The sequence below is a fragment of the Lutra lutra genome, chromosome 6 (genome assembly GCF_902655055.1).
Source record: "Lutra lutra chromosome 6, mLutLut1.2, whole genome shotgun sequence".
Taxonomy (NCBI): domain Eukaryota; kingdom Metazoa; phylum Chordata; class Mammalia; order Carnivora; family Mustelidae; genus Lutra; species Lutra lutra.
In genome coordinates, this window is record NC_062283.1 from 62,484,583 (window position 1) to 62,498,699 (window position 14,117).

General features: G+C 40.6%; 1 protein-coding gene across 2 annotated transcripts in view; it reads left to right on the forward strand.

The window, feature by feature from the left end:
* ZNF318 (zinc finger protein 318) overlaps window positions 1-10,305 on the forward strand; it is a 35,752-nt gene extending 25,447 nt beyond the window's left edge. The window contains exon 8 of one of the 2 annotated variants that reach the window (XM_047733514.1): window positions 8,790-10,305. In XM_047733514.1, the coding sequence (XP_047589470.1) occupies window positions 8,790-8,864 (75 nt within the window). In that variant the 3' untranslated portion in view covers window positions 8,865-10,305. Of the gene's footprint in view, window positions 1-210; window positions 4,660-8,789 lie in introns of those variants that run through there. The other variant, XM_047733512.1, reaches the window with a different exon arrangement.
* The last annotated feature ends 3,812 nt before the right edge of the window (window positions 10,306-14,117 follow it).

A 14,117-nucleotide genomic window follows, 5' to 3' on the forward strand; every position in this document is an offset into this window, starting at 1 on the left:
AAGTCATTAATACTTTAAATACCATGTAATTACTAGGAAGTTTTCTTCAATCCTATTAAGAGATGCTGACTTGGTAGAACCATCTATATCCTTGAAGATGACTCTTCTTCAGGAGTTTCTACCAGTTGAATTCCAACAGTAACAGAGCCAAGATTTTATTTCTAACTGTATTTTGACCAGTTGTTGAGCCTCTATCTTTTCTCTTCCCAGAAATATGTGGTTGAAAACCCATTGTATGAGGAGCGACGGAATCTGGACCGCCAAGCTGGCTTAGCTGTGGTCCTGGAGACAGAACGGCGACGACAGAGTGAACTAAAGCGTAAACTTAGTGAGAAACCAAAGGAAGAGAAGAAAGAAAAAAAGGCAAAGGTCATGAAGGAAGTAAAAGAGGATGACAAAGTCTCTGAGGAACTAGAGGACCAACTCTCTGAGGGTGGGAACTCCCCTGAAAAGGCTGAAAGTAAAAGGAAAGCTAGCATCAAACTCCAGTTAAAGGAAGAGGTAAAGAAAGAATCACCAACATCTTCCTCTTTTGGGAAATTCAGCTGGAAGAAGGCAGAGAAAGAGGAGGAAAAAGGTTCAATGGCCACAAGTATTCACAAGGAAGAGGTTATGGAAAACAGTAAGGACAAAGAGGATGGCAAAGCCGAGGCTGGGAAGGCAAAGCCCATCAAAATCAAGCTCTCTGGGAAAACGGTTGTCGCACACACTAGCCCATGGATGCCTGTTGTTACAACTTCAACCCAGACTAAGATCCGACCCAACCTGCCCATCCCATCTACAGTACTCCGCAAATCAGGTTCAGCCACAGTGAGCAAGCCAGCGCCTCTTAACACCTTTCTGTCCATCAAGTCTTCTGGAACTACTGCTAAGCCTCTGCCAGTGGTTAAAGAGTCTTCAGCTGATCTCCTCTTGCCTCCTGACATCATCTCCAAAGCATTTGGAGGGGAAGAGGTGATTCTGAAAGGGTCTCCAGAGGAAAAAATGGTACTGGCTGAAAAGAATGAGCCATCCCATATACCTGAACAAATGCTGCCACCTCCTCCACCACCCCCTCCACCACCACCTCCGCCACCCCCAGTTATACCTCATCTAGCTTCCCCATCTCCTACTCAAACAAATGCCATCTTAGCACCGGTCAAATCAAACCCACCGGTATCTCACACACTCAGCCCCAGCTTCCTGGGTCCTAACATTTTGAATCCTGTGTTGCCAATAGCCATCATGGCCTCAGCACAGCCAGCTGCCATCCCTTCTGATGAGACGGCTCCTGGGGTGAGTGAGAGTGACAGAGACCAGACCTTTTTCTCTGTGTTAGTGCGTCCTCCACCTCCCCTCTCAAGTGTATTCAGTGAACAAGCCAAAAAATTGGAAAAGCGAAATTCATGCTTAGCCACAGCCAATGCTAAGGACCTGTATGATATATTCTACAGTAGTGGTGGAAAGGGGACACCTGAAACTAAGCTGAGTGGTGGTCTATTGGCCAATGGGGAAAACAGCCATCTTCCTAAAGTGGAAAGTTCAGATACCTCTTCCACTTCTACTTTGAACAACAGTGCATCCCAAGAGGAGTTGCCTCCAGATAAAAGTTTGATCTCTGCTCCTTTAGTCAGCAACCCTGAAAAGCCCGTTCCAAAACCTCTGGTGTCTCTAGGGAAATGGTCAGTGGTAGAACGCACAGACTCAAAGAGCAGAGGCAGTAGCTATGGCTTCCTACAACCTCTGACGAGGTTGTGCCAAAGCAGGCCTTATGAAACTGTTACCCCAAAGACAGACACTTTGGCCATGTGGACTTGTAGTTCCTTCCAGAGTGATGCTAATAGGGATATATCTCCAGGCGAAAAAATCGAACTTGACCTGGGAGAGCCAGGGCCACCAGGTGTAGAGCCACGCCCTCAATTGTCAGATACACACTGTCAGATCATGGAATCTCAGAAGTTGGTAGAAACCAACCTTATGGAATCTGGTAACCAGGATGAGGAAAGCCAAGAGCTCCACAAATCTAAAGGTTGTGGGGAAAGTGAGGGAGAGGGAAATACTGAACTAAAAGAAAAGAGACCAAAGCTTTCTGAGGTGATGGTAGAAGAGGGAACAGGTAACTGTGTTGGGCCCAATAGCATAGAGGATTCTAATTTGAACCGTGGGAACAGATGTGCATGGGTGGGTGAAATAGAACAGCCCAAGTTACAAATGACTGACAAAAAGCCTGAACAGTCTAAGAAATTGATGACAAGAAGTGAAACTCAAGGTAAAGTAGTGATCGACTTGAGTGCACAGGCCCTTTCTTCCACAAAGGCAAAAATAGACTCCTTTCCATCAGAGGCTAGATCTTTACTCCAGAACCCACAAGATGTACATGTGAAAATGTCTACCCCAGAATTGCTTCTCCAGTCCCCAGCCAGATTAGATATGTGTTTAACAGATAGTGCTCAGGAGCAAGGAGTTTCAACTGATAGTAAAGAGTGGCAAGAAAATTCAGCTGCAGAATCAGCTTCCAGAACTAGTTACAGAAGCCTCAAACTCAAGAGAGAAAGATCAAAAGACTTTCAAGGTAAAAGGATTTATGAACTGGCTGTTTGGGATGAAAATAAGAAGTCAGAGACCTGGGAGAGCCCAGAGAAACCAGAAACAGAAGCCCTGGAGCTACGAGATGTCCATCCAGAATTGACCGTGACAAGAGGAAGCAAGGCCTTAGAAAACTTTGAAGTTACAGACTTAAAAGTAGAAGAGCTTGCTGCCCTGGGGAACCTGGGGAATCTAAGTGTTGATTTCTGCAATCCTCGGGTAGACCAAGTGCATAGATCCCCAACTGCCCTGTCTCAGAAACTACGTGAAGAAAATTCTATGTCACCTATAGGACATAATCCCTCCACTCTCAGTGACTTGGAACCAGTCCCATCCTTCTCTGAGTTTCCATTAGATTCTCCCAAAACCCTGGTGCTTAGCTTTGGAGCAGAGGGTGAACAAAATTCATCTAATCCCAGAAGTGGAAGGATCACTCCTAACATTTTGAAAACTGGACTTCCTATAGAAAATGTTGACCTTGGCTTAGGGAACCTAGAGGGAACACACCAAGCACTTGACCTGTTAGCAGGAGGAATGATGCCTGAGGAAGTAGAAGAAACTTCTCAATTAGAGAAACAAGATTCACTCAGATTGGAATCAGAACCAATTAATCCTGCAGGCCTTGGGCCGTCTCCTTGCCTTCCAGACCTTGTTGAATTTGTTACACGGACACCCGGAGTTCAAAAAGAGAAGTTATGTTCTCCTCTGTCTGAGCCAGGTGACGCTCCTGAGTGTAGTTCCCTGGAGATGGGTCCACTACAGCTAGAAATACCGAAAGTGTCCATAACACAGCTAACAGTTCCTCAAGCGGATGAGGACAGTGACCATCCTTTGAATTTGGTAAAATCTCTGGCTTCAGGGTCCCCTACAAGGGAACAAGTAGTTGGAGGCAATATGGTCCCTCAGGAAATACCCGCTCAAGAAGCTCCAGTTGCTGCCACCCAGGACCAAACAGCATCCAGTGTTCATGACTAAGAATACACATCGAGAGCTTCTTGCGGATGAATCAAATTGGCTTCTAGATATCAGGTGCCCAGATGATCCAGGACTAGTTGGCTGTCTCATCTGGAATCTACACCAAGAGATGCAGTCAGCATCTTACAGTAAATGTTCACGGAAGCCAAAAAATTTACCTCTTTTCTGTTTTTTTTTTTTTTCCTTAAGATACCAGATGAATCAATCATAACTTCTATACATATCTGTAAAAAAGTATTTTCTGTTATTATTATTATTATTATTATTATTATTTTGCCAATTTACTTTCTCCTACTTTGTCATTAAAATCAAATGTCTGTCTGGCTCACCACACAGTGTGCTTTGATTGTATTTTGGCTTTGACTCTGCCATTTCTGGAATATGGGGGAGGAGGGAGACAGAGCTGACTTATGCAATTGCTATGTTGTATTCCTACCCAATTTCCTGGGCAGCTGATGGATCTCTGGGATAAACACCAGAAAGCCTGCTGAAGTGGAAAACTACTAATGAAGGAAGGATTGTTCATCTCTTAGGCTTCCATTTGGATGCGCCTGCCTTAACATTGTTTGAAATGCAGCGTGAGTAGCTCTTTTGTTTACTGTTTACTTCCTTGTGCCATGTGTCAACCCCATACTTCCTTTCTTCTGTTGCCTTTGCTTGAGATGGTCCTGCTAACCCACAAACCTGTTTGGAAATGGCCTCAATAAACGTGGAAGAAAATCTAGCAGGTTCACTTTTGGAAGACGACAAATCGGTAAGGCTGATTCATGGCTGAATGCCAGATGCAAATATGCTTTTTGGGTCACTTTTATTTTTGAAATGGCCTTTTGTTCATTGTATTGTGATCCAGTAACACTTTGTGTTAAATTGTTTAGCAGCCATTTCTGTTCTGAAGAGGTAGAAGAGCTGAAACTTGTTTTGGGATTGGACTCATTCTCTGTTCCTCAATACATATGTATTCCTTCCTCTACCTCTCCCTTTCCCAAGTTATTTCCACCATAGTGTGATGTTTTGGGTTGTACATTTTGTTCAAAAGATTAAAGAATTTATGAGTTGGCTTGGACAAGTTTAATTTTATTTTTGATGTGTTAATTACTTGGAATAAATGCATTAACCTCATGTTTCTTTCTTGATTTTTGTTTTGAACCACACACATTTGAACTCCACAGGAAAACTAGAAAAGTGAACTCCTGCTATCCTGTTGTCTATCTCCTCCCTCCCAGTTTCTTTTTCCCCACCTGTTGGGGCTGTTTTCTTCATGTGAGATTGTGAAATTATGTAATCTATGCCCCAGTGGTGCCTGGATGGGTAGTGAGTAGCCAACAATGGTCTGGTTTTGGCATCTCCCTATTGTGAAGCCTTTCATATACCCTTATGTTGGCTCTCTCTATGCTACTCTGGAAGCTGAACTCCCCCAAGAACATTCGTGTTCTTGCTGAGGGCATTCTTAGGGACCAGAGAGCTTAGTCCTCAGATTTCCTAATCTCTGTCCCAGTTTCCTTTTGACATCCTTGTTGTCAGAAATTTATAACCTGGCTCAACAGAGGCATCAGAGTCTTATCTTCTACCCACTCAAAAATAATGCAAAGTTGACCTTTTCCCCTCAGAATGCTTTTTTCCCTGTTAACTTGTATGCAGAGGTGCAGAATCCTATGTTGACTCTGGGGAGGCTAGTTTTTCTTGAGTAATGTCTATTTAGAAGATGTCCTGGCCTCTGTTGTTCATCATGTTGTGGAAAGAGCACATATTTGGGAGAGTCCAGTCTGTGATGTCCCTCAGCCATTTGCCTTGCTGTGATTTTGGACAAGTTACTTCACCTCACTGTTCCATAGGGATTTTTTTTTCCTTCTTTAAAATGAGGATCATTGTCTTCCATCTCAGCCCCAAATATGTCCAGGGTCATGCCATCCTGAGTAGTCCTCCTAGGCCTGCTATTTAGGCACTTTTCTGGCCCAGAAACCATAGAGTGACTCAGAAGGTACCCTTTAGACAAACGTAAACCCAGATGAGCTTCAGAAATATATTTGTTTTTCTGGAGAACTACTCCCTCCCTATTCTACCAGCCTATCTACAGGAATTCAGAGAACGTACAAGTTAAAATGCCAGTTGTTACTGATTTTCTGGCCTCTTCACTTAGTAAATTCATCTCCCTTTGGGGAGAGATGGGTGCGTTTAGAGTGGGGAGGGGTAAATCAAAATCTTATTCTTTGGATTGGGAGGGGGACTCATGGGAAGGATAAGGTAGGGAAGAGAAGAGAGGCAAAATCTACGACGTACAGAACTAATTCAAGTAGCTGGGACTGGAGTACTTTGAGCTATTACTTTTGTATTCTTTTGATAACTTCAGCCTTTTTCTAGAATAATGAATGCCTGCTTGTAAGAAGCAATGTCAGTCTTTATATCTGCCTTGAACTATCAAAGGGAGAGCCTTTAGTCTAGGCCAGAAGTGTGATTCCTCTTTGATCGTTGGGGTCTAGTTTTATAGCCCATCCAGAGAAGCCCTGTGAAAGGAAAGGCAGAGCTCTAACCCAGTTGCCAGAACCTAAAGGTAGGACCTACTTCTTTTTATTCAGTACTATGATAGCACTGAATAAATGTTCACCTTTGTAGACAAAGGCACATGCAAGGAGGGGGCCCTAATCTTTACATGTTGTTTATGGTAACATCTATAACTACTTTAAAATTCTGCAGACACCAGAAAGTTTTTATTAGACTCCCTCGACTGTGAGAATACATCATCAGCAGTTAGTTTTAAATTTGGGCAAACACCTAATTTTACTTAAGTTGTGTAAATAATCCCCCAGAAATCCCCTTGGCTTTGTGAATGGAGACCTCTTGCTTCATGAGCCATCGTTCTCCTATTTACAGCTAGTTTCAGGGCATATAAGACTCTTAAACCTTTCAGGTAAGTATTCCCATTGTACCTAATAAAGTTCCATCTCTAAAAAAAATGTAAAAGTCAAAAAGTTAGCTAAATGCTTTGGTATCAAAGCATGCCAGGCCATATGTTCATTTATCAGGCTGCCAGGTTCAGGGACTAAAGAAGAATGGTAAGGTGTTGGACAGGGAAGCTTGGACATAGAGATACAGGCATCCAACAGGGACATTAAGTGTATTTTTAAAAAAGAAGAAGGTGGAGACAGGTTCAGAGAGGAGATAGCCTACAAAGAAAGTGAGATGGGTTTTTAAAATTATATTCCTAGGGTGCCTGGCTGGCCCAGTTGGTAGAGCATATGACTCTTGATATCAGGGTCATGAGTTCAAGCCTAAACCTTGGGTCTCACATTAACAAAACAAACCTACCAACCCTGGGGCAAGAAATTTATTGCTTAGATAATTAATTAACTAGTTAATTAATTAATAAAATTAAACTATTAACAGTTTTGTGAGAACATGGACAAATAAGAGTTTGTGATTGTGAACACATTTCTTTATAGAGTTGAATTTTATGATAATTTTTATTATTTATAATACATAATTTTTAACCAAAAAAATTATGTATACATTCACAGTGTTCATTGATATAAGCCAAGCAGTTGAACTGATAATGAAAATCTATCATTAAAAAAAAAAACACTGCCATGATGATTTGCCCATAAACCTTATATACTTTCAAAGGGCTGTGTACGTTTTCACTGTAGCAATGTGGTTTTAATTTTACATTTATGTGTTTATAAACTCTCCTAAGCAGGAAGTCTGCCTTTGCTTACTTTTTTTCCATTGTATTCCCAGTGCACAGTTGCTTGACACACATAGAGTACTCAATAAAAATTTGTTAAAAGAATCAGTGTGGTAATAGTAGCTATTTTTTATTAACTGATTGTAAATATTGAGCAGTTTATAAGTGGGTGAAAGCTACAAATTGCTTTTGTATTTGTTGGGTACTTAGCACTCCAGAAACAGCTACCCTGCTTCTGTCCTGGATCTTTGTATACAAAGCACTGTCTGTGGCAATGAATGCATATCAAGGCTGTCGGCCTTCATTTCAGCAGCATTCTGGAATAGTGGTGTCGGGCCAGGAGGGGGACACATTGCCCCTGAAGCTTCTGGAAGAAAAACTGAGGTTGGGAATGGGGGTAAACTGACCATAGTGTTAGAAATCAAAGGCTGCTTTGGGTACTTTGATATTCAGATGGCTAACTTTCTCCTTCCAGCCATATTTCATAGGCATGTTGAAATCAGTCAAACCCCAGATCTCTGATTTGGCCCAACATCCTCTTGTCACCTCATCAGAACCAGAATCCAAAATCAAGCTGCCAGTTTGATTTCTGGAAGGAAACCAACAACAACAACAAAAAAGTTGCCATTGGTAGAAGGAGAAGGAACGCTTTCTTTTTTTATTCTATATTTTTTGTTTCAACATCCTGACCATAAAATGCATTTTATATAAAATACAAATATTTCATGCACATATAAAATAGGTACACACATGTAAAATATGTAATTTTATGTCAGTAAGGGTTATTTGATGCTGTGGAATTATAAACCAGGGTTAATTTTTTTCCTTTTGTGTACTTTTATATATTAAAAAACAGTGTTTTGTCTTGTTTTTAAAGTATGTGTCTCCTACTCAGTACATCCCTGTCGTCATTCCTCTCAATAGTTTTCTAGCATTACAAATAGTTTCCTGCTGCTTTTCCCACAAGACTCCCTAAATTCCTCTATTCCCTTCAAGGCTGGCTGGGCAACATTCACTCAGTCTCCATTCTTGAAGAATATTAGTCTTTTCTTTTTTTCTTCTTCCCTTTCTCTTGCTCCTACTTCTGTTTGGCTGGTTATGCATTTCCAAGTGTACAAGCATTTGGACATGAAATTCTATAAATCAAACTGCCTGTCTTTACAGAGCTTTACCTGTAATGCAGGTACACAAAAATATATCACAAAGTCTTTGTTGCATGCAAGAGAATAGAAGATAATTTGTATCTAGATGTATAGATTAATCACTTTATAGGCTTTTGTTCATTCCACTTGTGGAGGATCAGGAGAGGAAGTATTTTGTAGAAAGCAATGGAAATGAGCATGTTTAAGGGAAGTGAGTAAACAGGGTGAAAGTAGAGGCAGTTACATGATAGAGGGTACAGAGAAAGATTGCAAAGAGGTAAAAAAGCATATTGAGGTATTATTTCTTTCATCTTCTCTCTGATGTTCTGTCCCTGCTAAACTACCCAGCTCTCCTATAGCCTACCTATATGAGGTTGACTATGAAGACATTTGCTCACTCTTGCCTACCTTTCTTCCTTCCTTTTCAGAAGCAGTTGCCAAAGTCCAGATTTCTAGAAAGAAGAACTCCAAAAGACATCTTTGCCTCAGAGAGGCAGGGATAGAAGTCACAGAGACCAAAGAAATGATGAGCACCCTTGGGGTCAATAGGCAGTCACCTCTAGGGTCTGACTTCCAGAAGGTAGGTATGACTGCTGGGACAGACTTGGGTTGTGGAGAAGGCCCTCAGCTGCCAGGAAATGGTGAGTTGGGTGAGCAAATATGTTGTGAATGTATGTCTGTATCATTATCAAAGAGGAATAAGATAAGAGGCATAGAGATACATATTTTAAACTTGCCACTCATCTCAGTTTATCTCCTAACTTCCATCTCTCATTTTGTGCCCTGATACTTACGTTAAAGCTGTGACTTTCAGATCTTCTCATCCCTCCTGGAGCCTGGGTCCCAGTTTTCCTAGCAAGTAGAACATCTACTATTTCAGCTTCATTACTGGTCCATTTAAGAATCAAGGTATAAATTGGGTATGTCCTTAGAGGAGTGGGGTATGTGTAGACAAAAGAAGTGGGAGGATGGGGAGAAAATCACAAAGGTGGTATTTGAAAAATCCTGGGATTTTAGACTTCAGGACAGCTGTCAACTAGTTTCCATTCAGTCTCACTATCTCTCCTATACCCACTGAAACTTCTGGCACACAGAAGCAGGCAAGCATCATTTCAGACTACCAAGGAAACCCCTTCCTCTCCATCTAAAATGCCCGTAGGTAATTCATTTTCTCCTTTTTGCACTTCGGGTCTGTGGAGGATGAGAACCAAAAGCAAATAAAATTTAGCTGACCTAAAAGTCCTTTAAACTCTGATATTCATTTAAATCTGAGCTGCCTCTGATCCAGATTTACCCTTAAAACTGTTAGCCTACTTTTGTTCCTGATTTGTAAATCCCGGCATTTTTAGAATCCTAGAGGTCTAGTTTACTACCCAAATAAATCTATAGTTTGTGTAGGTTTGGGGAATACTCATAACACTAGAAGTATAAAGAACTGTGTAATATCCAACCAGAGCCATCGAAAGAGTAAGAAGTAAGGAGTAAGGGGTACGAAATATCTCAGGGTTTCTGGCTATTGAGGCTGAAATCAGTTAAAGACTACTCATTCCTAAGGCATCCACCCTGTGGATGAAGCAATGGAAACGCTCTGGTGCCAGGGCTGCCAACACTTTGTCACCACCACTTTTAACTTTCTTTCCCTTGCTCCAGCCCAAGATCTGTTTCGCATCAGCTACCACATTCCTCTGCTCAGGGACAATCAGGACTCTTGGTCACAGTTTTTATTCCTAACTGCAACTGATCTACCTCCATTCTCCATTGGTATCTGAGGTCCACCTCTAAGAGGTGCTGATCTGAAGGATGGGCAGGGGGAAGGGAATACTTCCAGAGTAATATTTTCCCTTTGAACTTCTTTTCTTTAATATACTAGAGTTCACATACATTGTGAAAATATTTAAGATCTTTTTTATTGAAATGTATTTCATATAATATTAAGTCTCTTGTAACATAAAATTCACCATTTTACAGTGTCAAATCCAGGGCGCCTGGGTGGCTCAGTCAGTTAAGCATCTGCCTTCAGCTCAGGTCATGATCCCAGCTTTCTGGGATAGAGTCCCACATGGGGCTTCCTGCTCAGTGGGGAGCATGCTTCTCCTCCCTCTGCCCCTCCCCTGCTTGTGCTCTCTTTCTCTCACTCTCTCAAATAAAATATATATTTTTTTAAAGTATAAAATCCAGTGGTTTTTAGTATCTTCAAGATTATGCAACTATGGGGTGCCTGGGTGGCTCAGTCAGTTAAGCGTCTGCCTTCAGCTCAGGTCATGATCCCAGGGTCCTGGGATAGAGCCCTACATCAGGCTTCCTACTCTGTGGGAGCCTGCTTCTCCCTCTCCCTGCCACTCCCCCTGCTTGTACATTCACTAACACACACACACACTCTCTCTCTCTCTCTCTCTCTCTCATTCTGTCAAATAAATAAAATCTTAAAAGAAAAAAAAAATCATGCAGCTATCACCACTATCCAATTCCAGAACGTATCTACCACCCCTCCTAAAGAAACATACCCATGAACAGACACTCCCAATTCTTCCCTGCCCCAAAGCTGTTGGCAGTCACCAATCTGCTTTCCATCTCCGTGGATTTACCTGTTGGCAATTCGTATAAAGGGAGTCATACAGTGTGTGCTCTTTTGTGTCTGGCTCCTTTCGTTTAACATTGTTTTCAAGGTTCATTCATCATGTTGTACCATGTGTCAGTACTTCACTGTATTTTATAGTTGAATAATACTCTGCATGAATATACCACATTTTGTGTCTCTACTAGTTGATGGGATTTTGAGTTATTTCCACTTTGGGGCTATTATGAATAATGCTGCTATGAAAGTGAACATTTGTATACAAGTGTTTGTGTGGACATGTTTTTCAGTTCTCTTGGGTATATCCTGGGTCATGGTAACTCTAACTTTTTTTTTTTTTTAAAGATTTTATTTATTCATTTGACAGAGAGATCACAAGTAGACGGAGAGGCAGGCAGAGAGAGAGAGAGAGAGAGAGGGAAACAGGCTTCTCGCTGAGCAGAGAGCCTGATGCGGGACTCGATCCCAGGACCCTGAGATCATGACCTGAGCCGAAGGCAGCAGCTTAACCCACTGAGCCACCCAGGCGCCCTCCTAACTTTTTTTTTTTTTTTTTAAGTTTTATGTTAAAGTACAAGATGCACATAAAAAACAAAAGTACATGGGGCTGCCTGGGTGGCTCAGGTACAAGCGTACAAACGTCTGCCTTCGGCTCAGGTCATGATCTCAGAGCCCTGGGATCAAGTCCCGCATTGGGCTCTCTGCTAGGCAGGGAGTCTGCTTCCTCCTCTCTCTCTCTCTCTCTCTGCTTGTCTCTCTGCCTACTTGTGATCTCTCTCTGTCAAATAAATAAAATCTTTAAAAAAAAAAAAGTACACACATCACAATTGCTAAGCCCCAAAATTTTAAGATAATGACCACAACTGGGTATCCAACACCCAAATTAAAAAATAAAATATGACCAACATCCCAGAAGCCCTCTCATGTCCTCTTCCAGTCACTACTTTTCTGAAATGTAACCACTTTTCTGACTGCTGTCTCAGGTATTGTGTTTGTTTATTTGTTTTATGGAGGTGAAATTCACATAACTAAATAACCACTTTAAAATAAACAAGTGGCATTTAGTCCATTCACAGTGTTGTATAACCATCACCTCTGTCTAGTTCCAAAACCGTTTCATCACCCCAAAATAAAACCTTGTGTCTATTAAGCAGTTAGTTCTCATTCCTACCTCCCTGCCGCCCCTGGCAATTGCCAATCTGCTTTCTGTCACTATGATGTACGCATTCTGGTTATTTCACAAAAATGGAGTCATAGGATATGTGACCTCCTCTGTCTGGCTTCTTTCATTTAGCATAATGCTTTTGAGGTTAGCCTATGTTGTAGCATGCATCAGTAGTTCATTATCTTTTATGGCTGAATAATATTGCATTGTATGTGTATACCATAATTTGTTTATCCGTTCATTCACTGATGGACATTTGGGTTATTTCCACCTTTTAGCTGTTGTGAGTAGTACTGCTGTACATTCCTGAATGAGTATATGTTTGAGTACCTGTTTTCACATGGATAAGTACGTGTTTGAGTACCTGTTTTCACTTCTTTTCAGAATATAACTAGAAGTGGAATTGCAGAGTCATTTGATTATTTTGTTTAACTTTTTGAGAAACTGCCAAACTTTTCCACAGCACCTGAATCATTTTACATCCCTTTCAGGAATGTACAGTGGTTCTAATTTCTCCATATTGATAACACTTGTTAATTTCTTTTTTATATATATTATAGCCATCCTAGTGTTTCATTGTGGTTTAATTTACCTTTCCTTGATAACTAATGATATTGAGCATCTTTTCATGTGTTTTTTGGCCTTTTACATACCTTCTTTAGAGAAATGCCTACTCAAGTCCTTTGCCCATTTTTTAAATTGGGTTGTTTGTCTCTTCATTCTAGAATTGTAAGGATTCTTTATATATTCTGGATACAAGACCTTTATCAGATATATGATTTGCAGGTATTTTCTCCCATGCTATATGTTGTCTTTTCACATTCTTCATTATACCTGTTGATGCACAAAAGATTTTAATTTTAATCAAATCTAGTTTATCCATTTTCTCTTTTATTACTTGTGGTTCCAGCATAATATTTAAGAATTCATTGCTAATCCAAGACCACAAAGATTTACCCCTATGTTTTCTTCTAAGAATTTTTTAGTTTTAGCACTTATGTTTAGGTTGTTGATCTGTTTTGAGTTAATTTTTGTATATAGTGTGAGGTAGGGTCCAACTGCATTCTTTTGTATGTGGAAGTACAGTTGTTCCAGCAGATTGTTAAAGAGATTATTTTTTCTACTTTGAATGGTCTAGGCATTTTTGTTGGAAATTGATTGGCTGTGGATGTATAGATTTATTTCTGGAGTCTCAATTCTATTCCATTGGTTTATATGTCATCTTGATGCCAGTACTCTATTTTGATCACTGTAGTTCTATAGCAAGTTTTGAAATTGAGAAGTATAAGACTTCCAACTTTGTTCTTCTTTAAGATTATTTTGCTGTTTATGGGGGCGCCTGGATGGCTCAGTGGGTTAAAGCCTCTGCCTTCAGCTCAGGTCATGATCCCAGGGTTCTGGGATCGAGCCCCACATCGGGCTCTCTGCTCAGCAGGGAGCCTGCTTCCCCCCACCCCCCGCTCTTTCTGCCTATCTCTCTGCCTACTTGTGATCTCTGTCTGTCAAATAAAATCTTTAAAAAAAAAAAAAGATTATTTTGCTGCTTGGGCCACCTTGCGGTTTCATATGAATTTGAAGATTGCCTTTTCATTTCTGCAAAAAGGGTCATTGGAAATTTGATAGGGATTGTTTTAGACCTATAGATCACTTTGGATAGCATTACCATTTTGACAATATTAGATCTTCCAGTACATGAACATAGATGGGATACCTTTTTGTTTATTAGGTCTTCTTCAATATCTTTCAGCAGTATTTTATAGTTTTTGTGTATGTCTTTCATGTCCTGGCTAAATTTATTCTTCTGTATTTTATTCTTTTGTATGCTATTGTAAATGGAATTGTTTCTTAATTTCCTTTTGGACTATTTATTGCAGGTGTACAGAAACACAATGCACTTCAATGTGTTGATCTTATACCTTGAAACTTTGCTGAACTTGTTCATTTCTTCTAGTTTTGTGTGTATATGTGGATTCTTTAATATAATATATAATGTATGTATAGTGTATATTATAAGAT